Below are 20897 nucleotides of genomic sequence, written 5' to 3'. Positions count from 1 at the left end.
TTGGTGGAAAAAGGTATTTGCAACGAAGAAGTCATTGGTCTTGCAAAATTCTATCACGCAATCTCCAGCATCGTTTCTATCACCAACACCATATGTTCCAACTATCAATCCTTCTTGTTTCCAACTTTCGCACTTCAATCTCCAGTAATGATCAATGCATCCTGATTGCATGTTTGATCAATTTCAGCCCGCAGAAGTTGGTAAAAATCTTCAATTTCTTCATCTTTGGCCTTAGTGGTTGGTGCGTAAATTTGAATAATAGTTGTATTAACTGGCCTTCCTTCTAAAAACCACTGCTGTCGAGCCGATTCCGACTCATAGCGACCCTATAGGACAGAGTAGAACTGCCTCATAGAATTTCCCAAGGAGCGCCTGGCAGATTCGAACCGCCGACCTTTTGGTTAGCAGCCATAGCACTTAACCACTACACCACCAGGGCCTTCCTTCTAGGCATATGGATATTATCCTATCACTGACAGCGTTGTACTTCAGGGGAGATCTTGAAATGCTCTTTTTGATAATGAATGCAATGCCATTCCTCTTCAATTTGTCATTCCTGGCATAGTAGACCATGTGTTTGTCTGATTCAAAATGGCCATCATCAGTCCATTTCAGCTCACTAATGCCTAGTTTATCTATGTTTATGCATTCTCTTTCATTTGTGATGATTTACAATTTTCCTAGATTCATACATCATGCATTCCACATTCAAATTATTAATGGATGTTTGTAGCTGTTTCTTCTCATTTTGTGTTGTACCAAATCAGCAAATGAAAGTCCTGAAAGTTTGACTGCATCCATGCCATTAAGATCAACTCTACTTTGAGGTGGCAGCTCTTCCCCAGTTGTCTTTTGAGTGCCTTCCAGCCTGAGGGGCTCAACTTCCAGCACTATGTCAGACAATGTATCATTCAGAAGGTCTTCTCAGGCTAACCTTTTTCAGAAGTAGACCGCCAGGTCCTTCTTCCTAGTCTGTCTTACTCTGGAAGCGCAGCTGAAACCTGTCCGCCATGGGTGACCCTGCTGGTATTTGAATTCTGGTGGCATAGCTTCCAGCATCATAGCCACACACAAGCCCCCACAATACGACAAACTGACAGAGGCATGAGGGCATTAACATCATAGAAATAGGATTTACAGTACATAAGAAAATCATATCAGATGACAAAATGGTAGACAAAAGCACAATCCTGGGAATCATGGCCTAGCCAAGTTGACACACATTTCTGGGGGACACGATTCAATCCATAACAGCATGGTAGTATGAAGAGACGACCTAAAGGATCCCCTGCATTCCAGACATACTCTTTTTTACCTCCATTATGAAATATCAATCTGATTTCCTCTTGGTAATCAGGATCAATCACACCAGTCAGTGTGGTAACTCCCTTCCTTGCCTGTCGATCCAGAGGCATAAGGAGCCCAACGAGCCTAGGTGGAATTCTTAACTTTCAGCTCAATGGAATCAGAAATGTGTCTCCAGGTGGGAGTATTCCTTCCTTTGGAACTAAGACCTCTAGACCTGCAGAGCATAGGGTCACAGGAATAGGATGCAAAATCTTTGTGAGTGGGTTGCTAGGGGTATTAGCAAGTGGTGCCACTACCATTTCCACCTCTTGATTCCTGGACCCCATGAATCCTGGCTATGGGAGAAACGGCACCATATGCTGGATGCTGGTTTAGAGCATATACAGCCTCCTGGAGAACATTGCCCCAAACCTGCAAGATATTGCCACCTAGCTGGCACCACAATTGTGTCTTTAGAAGGCCATTCCCTCGCTCTATCAAGCCAGCTGCTTTAGGATGATGGGGAACATAGTAAGACCAATGAGTTCCATGAGCATGGGCCCATCATTGCACTTCATTTGCTGTGAAGTGAGTCCCTTGATCTGAGACAATGCTGTGTGGGATACCATCATGGTGGATAAGGCAATCTAACAATCCAAGGATGGTAGTTGTGGCAGAAGTGTTGCATACAAGGAAGATATCTTACTTATCTACTAGTGCTATGACAGAAATACCACAAATAGATGGCTTAAAAAGGAGAAATTTATTCTCTCACAGTTCATTGTTGTTTGGTGCCATTGAGTCAGTTCCAACTCATAGCAACCCTATGAACAAAAGAATGAAACACTACCTAGACCTGCGCCATCCTCACAATCGTTGTTATGCTTAAGCCCACTCTTGCAGCCACTGTGTCAATCCATCTCATTAATGGTCTGCCTCTTTTTTACTGACACTCTACCAAGCATGATGTCCTTCTTCAGGGACTGATCCCTCCTGACAACATGTCCAAAGTATGTGAGATACAGGCTCACCATCCTTGCTTCTAAGAAGCATTTTAGTTGTACTTCTTCCAAAACAATTTGTTCATTCTTTTGGCAGTCCATGGTTATTCAATATTCTTCTCCAACACCACAATTCAAAGGTGTCAATTCTTCTTTAGTCTTCTTTATTCATCTCCATCTTTCACATGCATAGGAGGTGATTGAAAACACCATGGCTTGAGTCAGGCGCACCTTAGTCTTCAAGGTGACATCTTCACTTTTCAACACTTTAAGGAGATCTTTTGCAGCAGATTTGCCCAAGGCAATGCGTCTTTTGATTTCTTGACTGCTGCTTCCATGGGTGTTGGCTGTGGATCCAAGTAAAATGAAATCCTTGACAATTTCAATCTTTTCCCCGTTTATCATGATGTTGCTTATTGGCCCAGTTGTGAGGATTTTTGTTTTATGTTGAGGTGTAATCCATACTGAAGGCTGTGGTCTTTGATTTTCATCAGTAAATGCTTCAAGTCCTCTTCACTCTTCAGCAAGCAAGGTTGTGTCATCTGCATAACACAGGCTGGTAATGAGTCTTCCTCCAATCCTGATGACCCATTGGTCTTCATATAGTCTAGCTTCTTGGATTATTTGCTAAGCATACATGTTGAATAGGTGTGGTGAAAGGATACAACCCTGACCAAACCTTTCTTGATTTTAAACCACGTAGTATCCCCTTGTTCTGTTCGAAAGACTGTCTCTTGATTCCCATACAGGTTCCTCATGAGCACAATTAAGTGTTCTGGAATTCCCATTCTTTGCAATGTTATCCATAATAGGTATGATCCACACAGTCCAATGCCTTTGCACAGTCAATAAAACATAGGTAAACATCTTTCTGGTATCCTCTGTTTTCAGCCAGGATCCATCTGACACCAGCAATGATATCCCTGGTTCCATGTCCTCTTCTGAATCCGGCTTGAATTTCTGGCAGTTCCCTGTCCATATACTGCTGCAGGCGGTTTCAAATGATCTTCAGCAAAATTTTACTTGTGTGTGATATTAATGACATAGTTTGATAATTTGGTCCTGTAGGGTTGCTATGAGTAGGAATTGACTTGACAGCAATGGGTTTTTTTTTAAAAAACTCAATGTTTAACTTTTTGATGAACCACTAAACTGTTTTCCACAGCAGCTGCACCATTTTATATTCCCACCAGTAGTGTGTGAGGGACGGTTCCTAGTTCTCCATATCTTCGTCAACACTTTATATTTTCCATTTCTGTTTTTATTGTAGCCATCCTAGTGGGTCAACAGTAGTACCTCATTATGGCTTTGATTTGCATTTCCCTCATGATGAATGACGTCAAACATCTTTTTATGTGTTTGCTAGCTATTTGTATGTTTCCTTTGGAGAAATGCCTATTCAATTTTTAAATTAAAAATTAAATTTTTTTTTTTTGCCAGTTTTTAATTTGGACTTTTTCTTTTTGTTGTTGAGTTGTAAGAGTTCTTCATTTACTCTGGATGTTGTTGTTGATATGTAATTTGCAAGTATTTTCTCCTGTTCTGTAGGTTGTCTTTCCATTTTCTGGATAGTGTCCTTTGATGCACAAAACTTTTTTTTATTTTGATTAAGTCCAATTTATCTACTTTTTCTTGTGTTGCTCATGCTTATGGTGTCATATCCAAGAATCCTTTGCCAAACCCAAGGTCATGAAGATTTACCCCTACGTTTTCTTCTAAGAGTTTTATGGTTTTAGCTCTTACGCAAGACAAATAATATTTTAATGCAATATTTTTGAAAATCAAAATTAATGCAAAAAATCCATTATTTGATGAACAAGATATCACCGTTATAAACGAGGACGGGATGGGCCCTGGAGTCACTGGACTCACCTCCCCGTGCGCCTTAGTGTCTGGCCTGGAGGGTGGGGTGGGGAGAGCAGACCAGGCTAGAGTGGGTTTGTGGCTGATGGCAGAACTCCAGTTAGAGGGTGAAACTGATGCTGCAGGAAGGGGCAGTAATACATCCCCGGCAAAGTCCTCAAGAAGACAGAGGGGGTGGGGCCCAGGACACCGGCCGGGTAACACAGTAAAGCGGGGCCCACGAGAGGCTGGACAAAAATGTCATCTCTGAGTGTGTGTGTGGCTTCCGAGTGGGAGACTACATAAAAATTAGAAGTGCCCGTTGTCTCAGGGCTCCCCTGCCTCCCTAGGGACTCTGAGTGTGGCCGTGTCCCAAAAGGGTCCCAGGCAAGGAGGGTCCCCTGGGCGAGGGGCAAGACCGGGCAGGGTAGTAGGCGCGGTCCACGACCTTGCCCATACCCCCAGATCCCCCAGGCCCGCAGCCTGGTTCTCCTGCCCGGGATCCTAATCTGATACGGAAGGAAGGCGCGCACATGAGGGGTTCACATCGGAGCAGACCTTTGGGCCGGGTCCGGCTTCCCGCAGGCCCTAGGAGGAGAGCCCGCGGCCCCTCCCCGAGCGTCCCCTGGGCGAAGGGGTGGAGGCACCGGAGTTTTCTCCGCCTGGGGCTCGGGGCGGGCCCGTGTCCCCGGGCTACCGCGGTGGTGTGTCGGATCCCGACCAGTGAACGAGGCGGGCACGGCTGCCCCGCCCCTCGGGCCCAGCTTCCCCGGAGAGCCGCGGCGGCGCGGGAGCAGAACTCCAGGACCTGACCTGCAGCAGCGCCATGGCCGCGCTCGCGTCGCTGCGGGACTGCCAGGTACGCACGGCCCCGCTCCTCCGCGCTCCCCGTGCCCTGCGCGCCCCAGGTCAGACCTAGGGCGCGAACCGAAGACCCGCCTGGGGCGCGCGGAGGCCGGGGGCGCGCGGCGGGCCTCGAGTTTCGGCCAAGGGCGCACGGGCACCCCCGCGAACGCACACCGGAGGAACCGGAAGGCCTTCCTGTGGGCCCCACCGGGGAAACCAGCAGGGTCTCCCAGAAGCTCAGCTTAGTAACCACGGCGTGGCGCTGGTCATTTGAGAGGGCCCAAGTCTCCTGCGTCACCCGACCAGAGCTGCGCCCATTTTGCACATGAGGAGGAGGGAGGTCAGAGGACCGAGGGCAGGGAGACTTGTTCGTGGCCACACAATCAATACTCGACCCAAGTGGCCGCCCTCTACGCCATTACCAGCGGGCCTCTGGTGGCCATTACCTTGCCTAAGTCCTATAATGTCCAGGTGTTTCATGGACAGATTTAAAGGTCTCAGTGGGTCTGAGAGGAATTTATCTTGGTGGATAGCAGTGCACCGCGTGCCCGACGCATGGAGAGGCCAGCCTCCCACCTCCCTGCCCCCTTTAGACTTCCTTGTGGTCCGGGGAGGTGACTGGTGTCCACATCATCACGACCAGCAGCTCCCATCTCCTAAAGGGCTCTTTCTGGCACAGACGCCCGTGGTCGCCCCATTCTGTCCTCATGAACCCCATTTTACAGAGAGGGCAGGCAGGGTCTGAGCACCAGGGTCTTGCCAGAGGGCACACAGCTTTTGGAGGCTGCAGGGATTCGAACTGAGATCTGCCCCAGCAGGGCTCAGCTCTCTCTGGTTGGCACTGTGGTTGTGAAATCTGGGTCCAGTGCCTGCCCATGAGGTCTCATCAGACTGAAACCCACTCCTGCACAACTGTTGGGTGTGGGGGGGGCGGATTGCGGGTTGGGGTTGCGTGTATTTGTTTGAAAGGACCACGTGGAATAAGGCCCAATATTTGGTCTTGCTCCATTCGTGTTGCTCCGTCTAGGCGTGGAAGGATGCTGGGCTACCACTCTCCACCACAAGTAATGAGGCCTGCAAGCTGTTTGATGCCACCCTGACCCAGGTAAGCTCACCAAGAGAAGTAGTGGCCTTTATAAAGCACTTGGTTTGTTACTAGGAGTCCTAGGAGCGCAGTGGTTAAGCGCTGGGCTGCAAACTGAAAGGTCGATGGTTAGAATCTATCAGCTGCTCTGCGGGAGAAAGATGTGGCAGTCTGCTTACGTAAAGATTACAGCCTTGGAAACCCTATGGGCAGCTCTACCCTGTCCTGTTGGGTTGCTATGAGTTAGCATGAACTTGACAGCAGCAGGTTGGTTTGTCACATGGCAGCGTCCTCAGTTGAGCGGCAGCACACTCTTCCAGCCTGTGCATACTGTCTGGCGTGTCCATGTCTCCATTGTCATCTCAGCCTGCGTTGGCACATGGGTTCTCTGAGTCTCTGTGCCAGCTCACCTGTACCTTGTTAGAGTACATGTGCTTATTCTGTGTGGGTGTAGCCCATGAAGCTGCAAGGGCACATGTGACCACCCAATACACTACTACGGTGTTGGGAATTGCTTTTTAATATGCAAAAAAAGACGAGAAGCAAATACGATAAAACCCGTGAAAGCTAGGACCTGTGTAAGGGGAAACCTGTCAGAGAAGGAAAACGCAAATATTTTCCACTAAAAGGAGAGAGAGAAAAGTGGTAAGGCTGCCTGCTGTCAAAGGCAGAAAACTGAGACCCGGAAAAACAAGGCAGTCCCGTCAAGTTCAAGCTCTCACAGCTTTCACTTTACGCAGAAATGGTGATGAGATTAAGGGTTTTGTCTTTCAGCTTTTGTTTCTCTTTCCAGTGTCCTACGGTGGATGTTTATTATGGTTTTTTTTTTTTTTTTAAAGGAATGACTAGCAAGTAGCATATTTGTCTCCCAGGACTGCAATAAAAAAAAAATCATAAACTGGGTGGGTTGTAAGAACAGAAATTTATTTCTCCACAGTTCTAGAGGCTAGGAGTCGGGTTCAGGGCATTAGCAGGGCCATGCTCCTTCGGTCGCTCTAGGGGAAGAGCCTCCTTTGTGTCTCCCAGCTTCGGGTAGCCGCAGGCGTTTGTTGGCCTTCGTTGGCCTGTAGATGCATCTTGACATGGCCTCTTCGCCCTGTGACATCATTACTGTGTCTGTTCTCCCACTTGTGTGGGATCAGGCCCACCCTACCCCAGTATGACCCGTGTTAACTGCTGACACCTACAAAGACCCTATATCCAAACAAGGCCACCTTCCACAGTACCGGGGTCAGGACTTCAACATATCTTTCTGGGGGACACAACTTAATCCATAACAAGTAGCAATGCCCCCACTGCAGTACCTGATTTCAAGGGCCCCTTAGGGCTGGAGAGGAGCCCTGGTGGTGCAGTGGTTGAGAGCTACGACTGCCAACCAAAGGCCGGCAGTTCGAATCCACGAGCTGTTCCTTGGAAGCCCTGTGGGGCAGTTCTACTCTGTCCTGTAGAGTCGCTATGAGTGGGAATCAGTCTGACGGCAATGGGTTTTTTAGTTATATGCCTGAAGAAGCTGACATCGTGTAGCAGCTTTCCTGTCAGAAAGAACCTTCCTTTTGATGTTTCCTTCCTTTGAAATTATGCTTAGTCCTGTATGCATTTAATCGCTTCATGTAAGATCAACCAGGTTATGGTTTCTTTGGGTTAGAGTCCAGAGAAGCTCAGTGTTCCAGAAAGAAAGTCTAGATTTAGTTACATGCCTTAATTAACATAAACGAAGGAATCCCTGAGGACAGCCGTGTTCTGCCTTTTTATTTCAGTATGTCAAGTGGACCAATGACAAGACTCTTGGTGGCCTTGATGGCTGCCTGTCAAAGCTCAAAGAAGCAGACCCGACCTTCAGTGAGTAATGGCTTTCCTGGGTCAGGAGCCCAGTTTCATGGACCCAGTCCCTCTCTCGTTCCCTGACCACAGGGACCCAGTTGGGCTGGGGTGGGGAGGACCGACTGCCACAGAGGCTGGCAGCCCAGGCAGGGGGTGGAGGCCTGCACATGAGCAGTGGGTGTGGAGAGGCCAGCACAGGGCACCAGGCTCCAGTCAGTGGTGCCAGTGTGCCCCAGCTTCAGGTTGGTGGCCTCAGCGTAGGGCCTGAGAGAAAGGCTGATGGAGGGGGCAGGGCAGCAGGAACCCCCCCGCCAACTGCTGAGGGCAGGAGGCTCTTACTAAGTGGGCAGAGACAGAAGTGGCCTATTGGGGAGAGCCAGTAGCTGAGGTTCTGAGCAGACACCAAGCCCCAGGTCAGAAGCTGGGTCCTAGGTCTTAGTCCTGGGCTAACAACTGAGTTCCAAACCCCAGCGTACACCTTCTGTCTGTCACGGTGAGGGCCAGGAAGCCCAGGTAGAGCCTGGAGCCTTTACAAGGCTGTGGTCAGGGCCTCAGGGCCTCCACCCTGAACAGCATCCAGTCAGCATCCCTGGCCAGGCCCTGTGCCTGTCCTTGTGACAGTACCAGCTGGTGAGGGAAACCCAGGCCAGGAGCCCACAGGCAGCCCCTAACCAGCCCACCTGGGGGAGGGGGTGCTCCCCAGATGCTCTGGTTGTGGAACTACCTGTGAAGTCCAGGATGCTTTGGGGTGGCTGCTCCCTCCACTGTGCAGTAAGGGCAAAGGCCATGTGATGGGCTGTGGGCAGAGGGCGCAGGTGACAACCCTTTCCACTTCACTTGTACCCTGTGGAACATGGGTTGTTGATATCACACATGGGGCCAGGGGTGGGCCGGACCATCCAAATCCCCAGCTGTTTCCCACCCTCCCACCAGCGATGGGCCATGTCATCGCCAACGGCCTCCTGCTGATCGGCACCGGGACCTCCGTGAGGTTGGACCCAGAGCTGGCCCAGGCCCTGAAGACGATGGTGGAGATGTCAGAAGCCCAGCCGCTGACGCAGCGAGAGCGGCTGCACGTGTCTGCAGTGGAGATGTTTGCTGAGGGGTGAGAAGCCTCCTGGGGCCAGGCTGGCATGGAGGCCACGCTGCCTGATGCCACAGGTCACCCCACCCCCAAGAAGAAGGGGTCCGGGAGGGATCCTCCTCCTGCCTCATGGGTTATGTCCTGCCTGCCACTTTATTCTGGTGATTGTCCAATGAGGAAGCTGTTGGTCAGGGTTCCCAATTAAGCATTCAAAGTAGCTTGTTTTGTTTCACTAAATAAATTGGTTATTATTTCCATTACACAAATAACAGAGCCACATCACAGAATTATCTTAGATAGAACCAAAAACCAAACCCATTGCCGTCGAGTTGATTCCAACTCACAGAGACCCTATAGGACAGAGTAGAGCTGCCCCAAGGCACAGCGGGTGGATTTGAACTGGCAACTTTTTGGTTAGCAGCCAAGGGAACTGATTTTTTTTTTTAACCAACTCAGTGGAAATCGTGACACTGCCAAGACACGATGCCACTCACCCTGCCGTGTGCGTGAACCGTGTATTCAGTGCCGCTGAGATATCTCTTTGGCCTTGCAGGAACTTTCTGAAAGCCTGTGATCTATGGGAACAGATTCTCCGGGACCACCCGACAGACATGTTGGCCCTGAAATTTTCCCACGATGCCTATTTTTACCTGGGCTTCCAAGAACAGATGCGAGATTCCGTTGCTCGGGTTTACCCATTCTGGACACCTGACATACCCCTGAGCAGGTGGGCAGCAGCTGGAAATCACATCGTTTCCATTTCTTTCTTTCTTTCGTAATAATTTATTTTATTTTGTTGTTGTTGAAAATGTACACAACAGAACATACCCCAATTCAACCGTTCCTTCGTGTACAATTCAGTGACACTGATCACAGTCTTCGAGTTGTGCAGCCATCCTCACCCTCCTCTCCTGAGTTGTTCCTCCCCTAGTAACATAAGCTCACTGCCTGCTAAGCTTCCTGTCTAATCTTTCCAGCTGCCGTTGTTCATTTGATCCCACATAGATAGATCTTAAAAGAGCGTAATGCTCAAGGCCCACATTCTTTATTAGTTAAGCTAAGCTATTGTTCGGTTTTAAGGCGATTTCAGGGGAATTTTTGGTTTAAGGTTTAAAGATTATCTCAGGGCAGTAGTTTCCGGGGTCATATCTACTACTTTTTTTTTTTTTTTTTTATTGTGCTTTAAGTGAAAGTTTACAAATCAAGTCAGTCTCTCGTACAAAAATTTATGTATTCCTAATTGCTCTCCCCCTAATGAGACAGCACACTCCTTCCCTCCACTCTCTTTTTGTGTCCATTCCACCAGCGTCTGACCTCCTCGGCCTTCTCATCTCCCCTCCAGATAGGAGATGCCAACATAGTCTCATGTGTCTACTTGATCCAAGAAGCTCATTCTCCACCAGCATCTTTTTCTATCCCATTGTCCAGTCCAATCCCTGTCTGAAAGGTTGGCTTTGGGCATGGTTCCATACCTACTTCTTAACCTCTCTCCTCTATGCTAAAAACTTAAGATTCCTTGGCCCCACCCTAAAAACATGGTGTCTCTCTTGGTGTCACCCTTAAGCTCTATCCTGCGTTCTTTCCCACGTCACAGCTTCATTCTTGAGAGGAACTCTTCTGCCTCTACTTCTTTTTTAAAAATATTGTGCTTTAGGTGAAGTTTAACAGAGCAAAATAGTTTCCCATTCAACAATTTGTACAGAGAGTGTTCCAAGACATTGGTCACAGTCCCCTCAATGTGTCATCACTCTCCCCACTTCCCCCATGGGTTCCCCATTATGTTTCTGTTTTCCTACCCCTTCCTGCCTTCTCATCTTTGCTTTTGGGCAGATTTTGCCCTTTGGTCCCATATAATCAACCGTTCTAAGGAGCTCATTCCTCTCAGGTGTTATTTATTTTGTAGGCCTGTCTATCATTTGGCTAAAAGGTAGTCTCCAGAAATGGCTTCAATTCCACGTTAGAAGGGTGTCTTAGGGCCATAGTCTCCAGGGTTCCTTCAGTCTCTGTCAGACCAGTAAGTCTGGTCTTTTATATGAATTTGATCTTTGTTCTACATTTTTCTCCTGGTCCGTCCAGGATCCTCTGTTGTGATCCTGGTCAGAGCAGCTGGTAGTGGAAGCTGGGCACCATCTAGTTCTTCTGGTCTCTGGGTCACGTAGGCTGTGGTTACTGTGATTCGTTAGTCCTTTAGACTAATTCCGCCCTTGAATCTTCGATTTTCTTCACTCTCCTTTGCTCCGGATGAGATGAGACCAATAGTTGTATCTCAGATGGCCACTCGTAAGCTTTTAAGACCCCAGACGCTACTCACAAAAGTAGGATGTCTTTATGAACTATGTTGTACCAATTGACAGAGATGTCCCCTGAGTCTATGGTCCTCAGCCTTCAAGCCTAGTAACTTCACCCCACGAGGTGTTTGGTTATGTCTAGGACGTTTCCATGACTATGATCCTGTGTGTTCTAGTGTCTATTTTAATAGACACGCGGCACCTACAAATGTGTGTGTAGTAATACCTGCAACCCGACCTGTATCTGCAGGTGGGTGTGTTGCCTTGCGCCCTCCACTCCCCTTTAGCATACTTCTCTACCTCTACACCCATTCGTGGGCTATTTGTTAATACTATTGCTGTTTCCTCTATTTCTTTTAATTCCATTTTTCTCAGCGAGGAAAGATGACTAGGAATATAAAATGCAAAGTACATCGATACTGGATTTTACCTGAAATTTTGCCAAAGAGGCCTTTGTATATTTTTGCATCATTTCATTATATTTTGTAAATAACGAAATAATGAAACCATAATTGCTATTACAGGCAGTTCCTGGGTTACAAAAACCTGACTTACGTACAACCCATAGTTACAAGCCAACCCCGTAAAGCCAATTACGTTAAAAACTCGAGTGGCCGACAGTGGTTTGTAATAACAAACGGGCGCCACTTTGCAACACGCATCAAAACATTGTTATTAGCATTATTGCTGTATTATCATGTTAAAGATGTCTTAGTGTATCTGGAAGTACTTCTTTAATGTTTTATACACATAGAAAGGTACACTGTATGCTAAGACAAACATTGACTGACCTTAGGTATGAACCATACCTAACTGTTCCGACTTGAAAATTCGACATAGACACATTTAGGAACGGAGCTCATTGGAAATCCCATGACTGCCTGTACCTTCATTAAAAGGCTCCAGCTTCTTCGCCTCATCTCCACCCCAGCCTGTGAATTAGGCAGCACTGTGACGTGTCAGTCACGACGGGATAGTTTCTGCTGCATGATAAGCAGCCCCCAAAGCTGATTCTCCAAAGCTCATTACAACCCAAGTTTCTCACTCACGCTCATGGCGTCTCTACCACAGGAGGGCTGGGGGCTCAGCACCCCTGGCCATATCTCCCTCCAGCTCCCCGCTGATGAAGCAGCTGTTCTCTGGCCATGGCCGTTGCTAAGGCAGAGAGAAAGGAGAGCCCCTGGGGGACTGGTTAAGTGCTACAGCTGTTAACCAAGAGGTTTGCAGTTCAAATCTGCCAGGCGCTCCTTGGAAACTCTACGGGCAGTTCTACCCTGTCCTATAGGGTCGTTATGAGTCGGAATCGACTCAATGGCAGTGGGTTGGGGGACTCACAGTGACAATTAAGTGCTCAGAGTAAAAGGAATATCTTCCCACTCCCTAGTGACTGGTCAGACTGGTCACCTGACGACCAGGAAGGCACTTCTGTGTGGGCTCAGGAGTAGACAGAGGACTGGGCTGCTTGTGACCAGCTCTCATGACCACCACACTTTATTACCTTCATTGAGTTCTCATATAGGTTTGTTGTCAGATGCATTAATAGACTCAAGAGCCTGATAGTACCTGGCACACAGTACGCACCGGTCAGTGCTTAGATGTTGACAATTAAATGACCCCAGTAAGCACTCAACCTCCACCCATCTGTCAGTTTGTCGTACTGCGGTGGCTTGCGTGTTGCTGTGATGCCGGAAGCTATACTCCTGGTATTTCCGATACCAGCAGGGGTCACCCATGGTGGCCAGGTTTCAGCGGAGCTTCCAAACTAAGATAAGCTATGAAGAAAGCCCAGGTGACCTACTTCGGGAAATTAGCCAGTGAAAACCTTACGTTTTGCAACAGGATATCTGACTTGCTTATTTTGGACGTGTTGTCAGGAGGGATCCATCGCTGGGGAGGATTTCGTGTGTGGTGAAGTAGAGGGCCAGTGAGGGCGGGGGAGACCCTTGGTGAGATGGACTGGCATGGTAGCTGCAACGGTGGGCTCGAACATGCTGGTGATTGTGAGGATGACACAGGACTGGGCAGCGTTTCATTCCGTTGTACATAATGTCGCCATGAGTTGGAGTCCCTAGGGAGACACAGTGCCTGGCTAGGGTATGTGAGGGCCGAACAGTCTCAGGCCATCTTATTTGTTTATTTCTGGAAAGGTTTTATTATATTACCTGGGGCGAGGATACAGCAGATGAGGACAGAGGCACGCACAGTCCTTGGCAGCTGCCTCCTCAAGACGGCCAGGGCATTCCTCAGCTCCTCTCACTTCCTCTTGGCATGGATGTGTTGCCCTCACCCTTTCTCAGTGAACCTGAGGGCCTGCTTGAACTTGGAGACCTTGAGCAGCTCAGTGGTGCGCTGCTCATAGGGCGTGAAGCTGCACACCTTCTGGATTGTGTCCCACGTGAATGTGGGGCTTGTTCAGGTTCTTGGTCACGTTGTAGCTCTTGTTGAGGCCCACGGCCATGGGGCAGCAGTGCACAGCCATGGCTGCTATTCTTCAATGGCTGCTGTAGCGGAAAAAAAAAAAAAACGTTGTTATCGAGTCAATTCCAACTCATAGCAACCCTATAGGACAGAGTAGAACTGCCCCGTAGGGTTTCCAAGGAGTGGCTTGTGGATCACGAACTGCTGACCTTTCAGTTAGCAGTACACCATCAGGGTTTCTGCTGCAACAGAAGGCGTTTTATTTATTTCTTAACACAAATCCACCCTGTCGATTTTCTTTTTAGACTTGATTTTTTAGAACGGCTTTCGGTTTACGGAAGAACTGCACAGACAGTACAGAGAGTTCTTGTGTACCTGCTCTGTCCTGGCACGCAGCCTCTGCTGGTATTAACACCTGGCGCTCCTGTGGTTCGTTTGTTGCAACGGGTGGGCCAACACTGACACGTTGTTATCAGCTGAAGCCCTTGGCTTACACTGGGATCGCTCTGTGCTGTACAGTCCTGTGGGCTTTGCCAAATGCACCATGTTGTGTGTTCCCCGTTACAGTGTCACAGAATAGCTTCACAACCTAAAAATCTCCCATGCGCCATTTTTTTTTTTTAAAAAAAGCTATTTCTTCTCTGTTCTTAGCTATGTGAAAGGCATTTATTCGTTTGGCTTGATGGAAACCAACTTCTATGATCAGGCGGAAAAGCTCGCCAAGGAGGTAAGTGAGCCCTTCCTGAGCTGCCCGGTCCTCCAGGGAGTGGCCGTCCGGGTGGGGCAGAGAATGCGAGGGTCCTCCCAATGTGGGGCAGAGACTGGGCCTGTTGGTATGTGACTCCAGCAAGTTCCTTCCTCCTCTGGACCTTGTTTCTTCAGAGTTATAGGGAGGGCTCTCCCCGCCCCATGGTAATAGTGGTAGCTGCCACTTGTCGAGGGCTTGCTGTGTGCCCACGGTTCACCCCGTGGCCTTCCCATGGTCCTCAGAGCCGCATGGCACAGCAAACAGGTGACATGGAAAACACATGGTGCGGCAAACACGTAATCTGGCCAACACGTTACATGGCAAACAGTGTAACTATCCACAGTGGCTGGTGAGGAAGATGAGGCTTAGGGAAGTCACATACCCTTCACTGAGGGTTGCACAAAGTAGCAACCATGGGATTCCACCTAGCTCTGTCTGTCTCCAAATTCCAGCTTTGTGCTCTGGGAAAGGAACTTTGTAGATGGAGAAGCGCATGTGAACGTGGGTTCTCCCTCCTTGAACTCCACGTTTCTAGGCATGACTGACAATACCAGGCCTCCAGGGAGTGGAGTGATAATTCTGGTTGGATCTGACCGGGTGTCCTCCCCGAGTGGATAGGGCCCTTTTCCTGGACCACCACCACTGTCAGAAGGGACAAAGCTCATGGAGAACATGTTGTTGTTAGGTGCTGTTGAGTCGATTCCCACCCATAGTGACCCCAGATGACAGAGTAGAACTGCCTCATAGGTTTTCCTAGGCCGTAATCTTTATGGGAGCAGACACCAAGTCTTTTCTCTCGTGGAGTTGCTGGGTGGGTTCAGATCACCAGCCTTTCAGTTAGCAGTCAAATGTTTAACCGTTGCACCACCAGAGCCCCATCACAGAGGACATAGCAGTGGTACAGACGTCAGGGTTGAGTTTGCCACGGGCGCAGGGGTGTGTGGCTCATGTGGCCAGCAGTGGGACCACTGGCAGGCTGTGCTAGCAGGCCTGGGGGCAGGAGTCCTGTGCAGCCCACTGCTGTGGAGTCTCGAGCCCCTGAACTGCTGCTCCTCCAGCCCCTCTTCTCAAAGAGGCGGAAACGGTGGCTCAGAGAGGGCATCATGTAGAAAGGGCAATACCAGCTCCTGTGCTGGCTGGCTGCTGGGCACGTTATATACACCCGCTCTCGTCCACACACCTCTGCCAGCAAGCTGTTCACCTCTGGTTGCTTAGAGGAGGGGCTGAGGCACAGAGCTAGGCCAGAGCTGCCCAAGCCCCACGGTTCAGAGGTGGTGGAGCTGGGGTTCTCAGGAGCCCAGGACCCTGCCCTTGAAGCTGCCTGGACTAGAACCAACTTCCCAGCATCCTGGCCAGTGCTCTTCCCCTAGACCTGGCTGAAGGTAGCCCCCAGTCTTCTCCCCAGGAGTCCATACCCTCTGGGGTCCACAGGGCCCATGGGGTCTGTGAAGACTGCTTTGATTACAGAGATGGAGCCCGGACTCAAGGTGTAGGGTGGTGAGTTTTTTGCTTTAGCCAGAAATCAGGGCTGGGAGTCTGCACAGCTTCCTGATGCCCTGGGTCTGCACCACTGCCCGGGGCAGCCTCAGCCGGGTCGCTGCAGAGCACTGCTGCTGGGCCCTTGCTTGAGTGATGTTCACTGGCCACCTGCAGGCTGGCAGGATGGCCCGAGAGCTCTGGACAAGGGTCTGTCTGGTGACAGATGTGGCAGGCCCTCCCCCGAGGGCACAGACCTGCCTTGTGGGGAGCAAGAAGTGGTGGAATGGGATCCCCTGCCCCACTTCATACCCCTCTCTCCTGCTATCCGCCCTCCTGCCAGTGGCTGCACTCTGACCGCAACACCAGCGCTGTCATGGGCAGTTACTGGGCAAGAATACCCAGGTGGTGACGGTGGCCACACAGGCTCTGGGGCAGCAGGAGGGGGCTTTACCTGGTCTGTTGGGGTCTGGTCGGCCTCCCGGTGGTGGCAGTGCTGGGGACAGTATCTGCACACTGGGCAGGTGAGCCCAGGCTGGCTAGGGCAGGGAGCAGAGTGGGCACGGCCTGTTCTGGAGAGACTGAGGCTGGGGCTGGGGTAGGGCACCTGGAGCAAAGGCCTGAGAGGGCTTGCTTGGGCTGCAGGTGGGCGGGGCAGGGCACCTGGAGCAGAGGCCAGGTAGGGCTAGGGTGGACTCGCTGGGCCCTGTAAGCTAGTCAGGGCCTTTGGACTTTGCTTCAGAAGCTCTAAGGCTCTAAGGGAGGGAGGAGGCTGGTTAGCAACCTGTCAGAGAAGCCAGGGACCTAGGGCAGGGCTGTGGGACCTGGTGGGTGGTCCTACGCTCTGACCTAACCCTCCACCTCTGTGGGAACGCCAGCCTTGCCAGTGAATCCCTGCAGGCTGGGCTGTGCCCTGCAGTCTCTGCAAAGTGTCCTGTCCCTGAATGCCCGGCACCACCCCCGTCCCGTGGGTGCCAGGGGCAGATTATCCAATATCCAAGGTGAGCACGGCGCTTACCTTGCTCACCAGGTCATCTGTAATGAACAGTTTCACATGTGGTGAAACCCATGTGAAACTGTTCACTACAGATTAGTTAGTAAGCACGAATAAGCCTATGCTTACCTCGCTTACTGGGTCATCCATCCCCGTCAGGACTGTAAATTTGAAAAGAGGCTTTGATTCTGCAGGAAGGTGCTGTCAGGTTAGGAGAGAGACAGATGCCAGCCACATCTAGAAGCAGAATCTTTGATGCAGTAAAAAAAAAAAAAAAATGTGAAATTGTTCACTGCAGATGAGCTGATAAGCAAGGTAAGCACCGTGCTTACCTCGCCTATTGGATAAGCTGCGCCTCTGATGGGCCTCACAGACCCACCCATCTCCCGGTCCCCCATGAGCTGGGCAAGCAGGGGTGGGGCCGGGAAACCGGGGTGCTGGGTCGGCCTTCACCTAAACCTCCCGCAGGGGCCAGGCCAGGGCAAGGAGCTTGGACCTTCCAGGCTCTGCTTCTGTGAAAGATGTGGGGAGATTGAGGCAGGGGTGGCGGGTGACGTGATGTGGTTGGGGGACATGTGTTCAAGAGGACCGTCCACTTACGGGCTGGCCCCAGAGCCTCTCGGAGCCTCAGGCCACACTCTGCCTGGCGATCGGTAGATGCTTGGTAGACACCCGGTAAATATGTGATGGGCAGATGAGTGAGGAATGATGCCTCCGCAAGGTGGAGTCCCTGTCCTGCCTGCCTCCAGGGGCTGCTCTAAGGCTCCTGGCAGGTGAGCATGTGCTATGATTAATACTGTAGTAACCCTGTCAGGACAGCTTTTTCTGAGCCAGGAAAAGGCACGTGTGTGGCCATTCCAGGCGTGTTAGCAGGAAGAAACATCAAGAGCCGTCGGAGTACTTGATGGTCTGCACCTCATTTATCTGCGCAGCGTCCACTTCTTCTCTGCGGCAGCCCCTGAGGGAAGGTGTCATCAGTGGTCCTTCTAGGGGGCGATGCTGAGGCTCGGAGAGCCTGAGCAGGATGTTGGTGACTCAGCTGTACCCAGGAGGCAGGGCCAAGGGGATGACTCTGCTGCCATCCAGCTTTGTAACTTAATCTCACTCGGCCTCAGTTTCCTCATCTGTGAAATGGGCAGTGACACCTACCTTGGTGGTTGGGATCAGTGGCGGTTCAGTGGTAGAATCTTGCCTTCCACATGGGAGGCCCAGGTTCGAAACCTGTCCAGTGCACCTCATCCACGGCCACCGCCCGTCTGTCCATGGAGGCTCGTGTGTTGCTGTGATGCTGAAGAGGTTTCAGGGGAGCCTCCACACTAAGACAGACTAGGAGGAAGGGCGGGATCCACTTCCAGATATCAGCCAGTGAAAGCTCTATGGATCACAGCTGTCTGACCTGCAAACAATCATGGGGATGGTACAGGACCAGGAAGCGTTTCATTCCGTTGTGTGTGGGATTGCCATGAGTTGGGGGCCCACTGACAGCAGCTAACAACACCACCTACCTTGGCAGCATCCTGGGACTTGTGCGTGAATCCAGCACGTGCTAGGCACATGGTGAACCGTGAATGGGCCGCTCATTGGGCTGGTGATTGTTTTGTCATTGTATTGTTGGCATGGGGGCCCTGGTGGTACAGTGGTTAAGTGTTATGGCTGCTAAGCAAAAGGTCGGCAGTTCAAATTCACCAGCCACTGCTTGGAAACCCTGTGGGGCTGTTCTACTCTGTCCTGTAGAGTCGCTGTGCTTTGGAATCGACTTGGCAACGAGTTTGGGTTTTTTGGTTTTTGTTGTTGGGATGGTCATTGTTGTGAGTTAGAGCCCGATCCTTGAGTGTGCTCACCCCAACACTCACCCTGGAGCCCCTGTATAACACCTGACTAATCCTTGTCGCCGCCGCTCATTCTCCACCCCGCCACCCCACAGGCTTTGTCTCTTAACCCGACGGACGCGTGGTCGGTGCACACCATAGCCCACATCCACGAAATGAAAGCAGAAATCAAGGATGGATTGGAATTCATGCAGCGCTCAGAACCCAACTGGAAGGTACGATTCTTGGGGCTGGAACGCCTGTCCAGAAAAACCCGTTCGTCATCTTGGCTAAGCTGAGGCTTTTTGGACGGGAATTACAGGGTACAGTTTAGTCCTTGGGGCAAGTGTTTAGCGTGGAGGTGCTTCTTCCATGCCACAGCCTCCTCTGGAGCCCCCCGGCCCCCCACTGCCTGCCAGCATTTTGCAGGTGGTTCTAGAATTGGTCTTGGCCTGAAGGCGTAGGGCTGTAAAAGGAATGGATTAAAAAATTCCCAGGGAAACAAGGGCCAAGCACAGGTGAGAGCTGTCAGGGCCCTGAGCTGCCACTTCGGTCACCAGCCAGTGGGCTCCACCCTGGAAGCCTGGGTGGCCCCCCTAGGACTGCGGTGACAGATCACCGCAAACTGTGGGGCTTAGAACAACAGGCATTTGTTGTCAGGCAGCTCTGGAGGCCAGAGGTCCAAACACAGGATGCTGGAGGGCCCGGGCCTCTCTGAAGGCCCTAGGGGAAGAGCCTTCCTTGCCTCTTGCAGCTTCTGGTGGTTCCTGGCCACCCTTGGCGTTCGTTGGCTTGCGGCTGCATCATTCCAACTCTGTCATCACTGTTTGTCTGTGTCTTCTCTTTAATAAGGACAGCCCTCATGGGATTAGGACCCTGCTCCAGGGTGACCTCACCTTAACTGATAACATTTGCAAATACCCTTTTTCCAAACAAGGTCACGTTCACAGGTTTGGAGCTAGGACTTCAGCACATCTTCTGAAGGACACATAACAAACCGTGCACCAGGGAGTGGCCCTTAGGGGGCTCATAGCCCAGCAGGGCAGTGAGTGGGGTGATGTCTGCAGGCTGCTGTATGGGCAGTTGGGGCCCATGTGGAGGGGGAGCTGGAGCCATCCAGACCCTACTGCCCTCCCAGGCCCTCTGCTGTGGCCTGGCCTTGCTGTGGCCTCCGATTTCCCCCTCATGGCGGCTGCCTTCACCCAGCCAGCTGTCAGCTTGCTGCCCCTTCAGGCACCCCCCACCCTGGTGGTGATGGCCCTCCTGACTGTGTGTGTCCCCATGTCCCCATGCCCATGTCCCCATGTCCTCAGGAGCTGGCGGGGCAGGTGGAGGGGCAGTGTGGCCTAGTCTCCTGGCTGGAGACAGGGGCCTTTCCCAGGCTGCACCAAGGAGGGGGAAAGGGGCAGCCCAGCCAGGGCCACATTCCTGAGCCAGAACACTGTGATTTTAGGGAAATTTGAGAAACCTGAGTTTGAGGCCTGGCTCTACCCTGTGGCAAAATCCCAATTCCTCTGAGCCCTAGTTTCCTCATTTGTAAAATGGCCATGTGACAACTGTGACATCCTTGGCCCCAGTGTGAGTGCCTATTGGTATTAGCTCCAAGGCCAGCTGGGTCATCTCTGAGTGGACCCTCATCCTCTGCTGTCTGTGTCTGTCCCTGCCTTGGCTCTCGGCAGCCTTTGCCTGGCTGGGTAACCTGGGGGCAGACAGAGTGGCCTCAGGCTCCCTGTCCTCCACCTACACTGCCCTGGGCCTGCAGGTACAGATGCAGAGCCAGCAATGCTCCAGACCCTGCCCCAGGCCTGTGCCAGCCCTAGGCATCCCATGGAGGGTCCAGCCCAGACTTCCCTGTCCTCGCTGAGTGACCAGCCTCCAGCAGGATGGGACACAATGGGGGATGTGAGAGCCCAGAAAAGACATCGAACCCAACCCAGTTTGTGGGGGAAGTGGTCAGGGAAGGCTTCCCGGAGGAGGGCAACATCTAAGCAGAGCATTAAAGGACGCGTAGGAGTTTACGAGGTGCAGAAGGAGGAGTTGGAGGGTCTTCTTGCAGAGGGCCTGCTCCAGCAAAGCTGCCAAGCCTACGATGGCCTTGTGGGGAGAGGAGAGCCAGGCGGTTTGGTACAGGATGGGCACGGGGTGTGAGGAGGCTGAAGGAGTTGTCAAGTCCTTTTGTCAGGCTGAGGAGGAGCCATCT

At 51.1% G+C, this 20897-nt stretch overlaps 1 protein-coding gene and 1 pseudogene across 1 annotated transcript in view; one reads left to right on the top strand and one right to left on the bottom strand.

The window, feature by feature from the left end:
• Positions 1-4858: 4858 nt before the first annotated feature.
• TTC38 (tetratricopeptide repeat domain 38) overlaps positions 4859-20897 on the top strand; it is a 31453-nt gene continuing 15414 nt past the window's right edge. Inside the window, exons 1-7 of the mRNA XM_003420894.4 lie at positions 4859-4989; positions 6004-6081; positions 7818-7899; positions 8815-8986; positions 9519-9692; positions 14323-14398; positions 18814-18933. Of these exons, the coding sequence (XP_003420942.1) occupies positions 4957-4989; positions 6004-6081; positions 7818-7899; positions 8815-8986; positions 9519-9692; positions 14323-14398; positions 18814-18933 (735 nt within the window). The 5' untranslated portion in view covers positions 4859-4956. The remainder of the gene's footprint in view (positions 4990-6003; positions 6082-7817; positions 7900-8814; positions 8987-9518; positions 9693-14322; positions 14399-18813; positions 18934-20897) is intronic.
• On the bottom strand, positions 13132-13732 carry LOC111748083 (large ribosomal subunit protein eL36-like; annotated as a pseudogene).

The sequence above is a fragment of the Loxodonta africana genome, chromosome 4, assembly GCF_030014295.1.
Source record: "Loxodonta africana isolate mLoxAfr1 chromosome 4, mLoxAfr1.hap2, whole genome shotgun sequence".
NCBI classification, from domain to species: Eukaryota; Metazoa; Chordata; class Mammalia; order Proboscidea; family Elephantidae; genus Loxodonta; species Loxodonta africana.
Note: the sequence above shows the minus strand (reverse complement) of the source record. Positions and strands in the feature narration are given on the sequence as shown.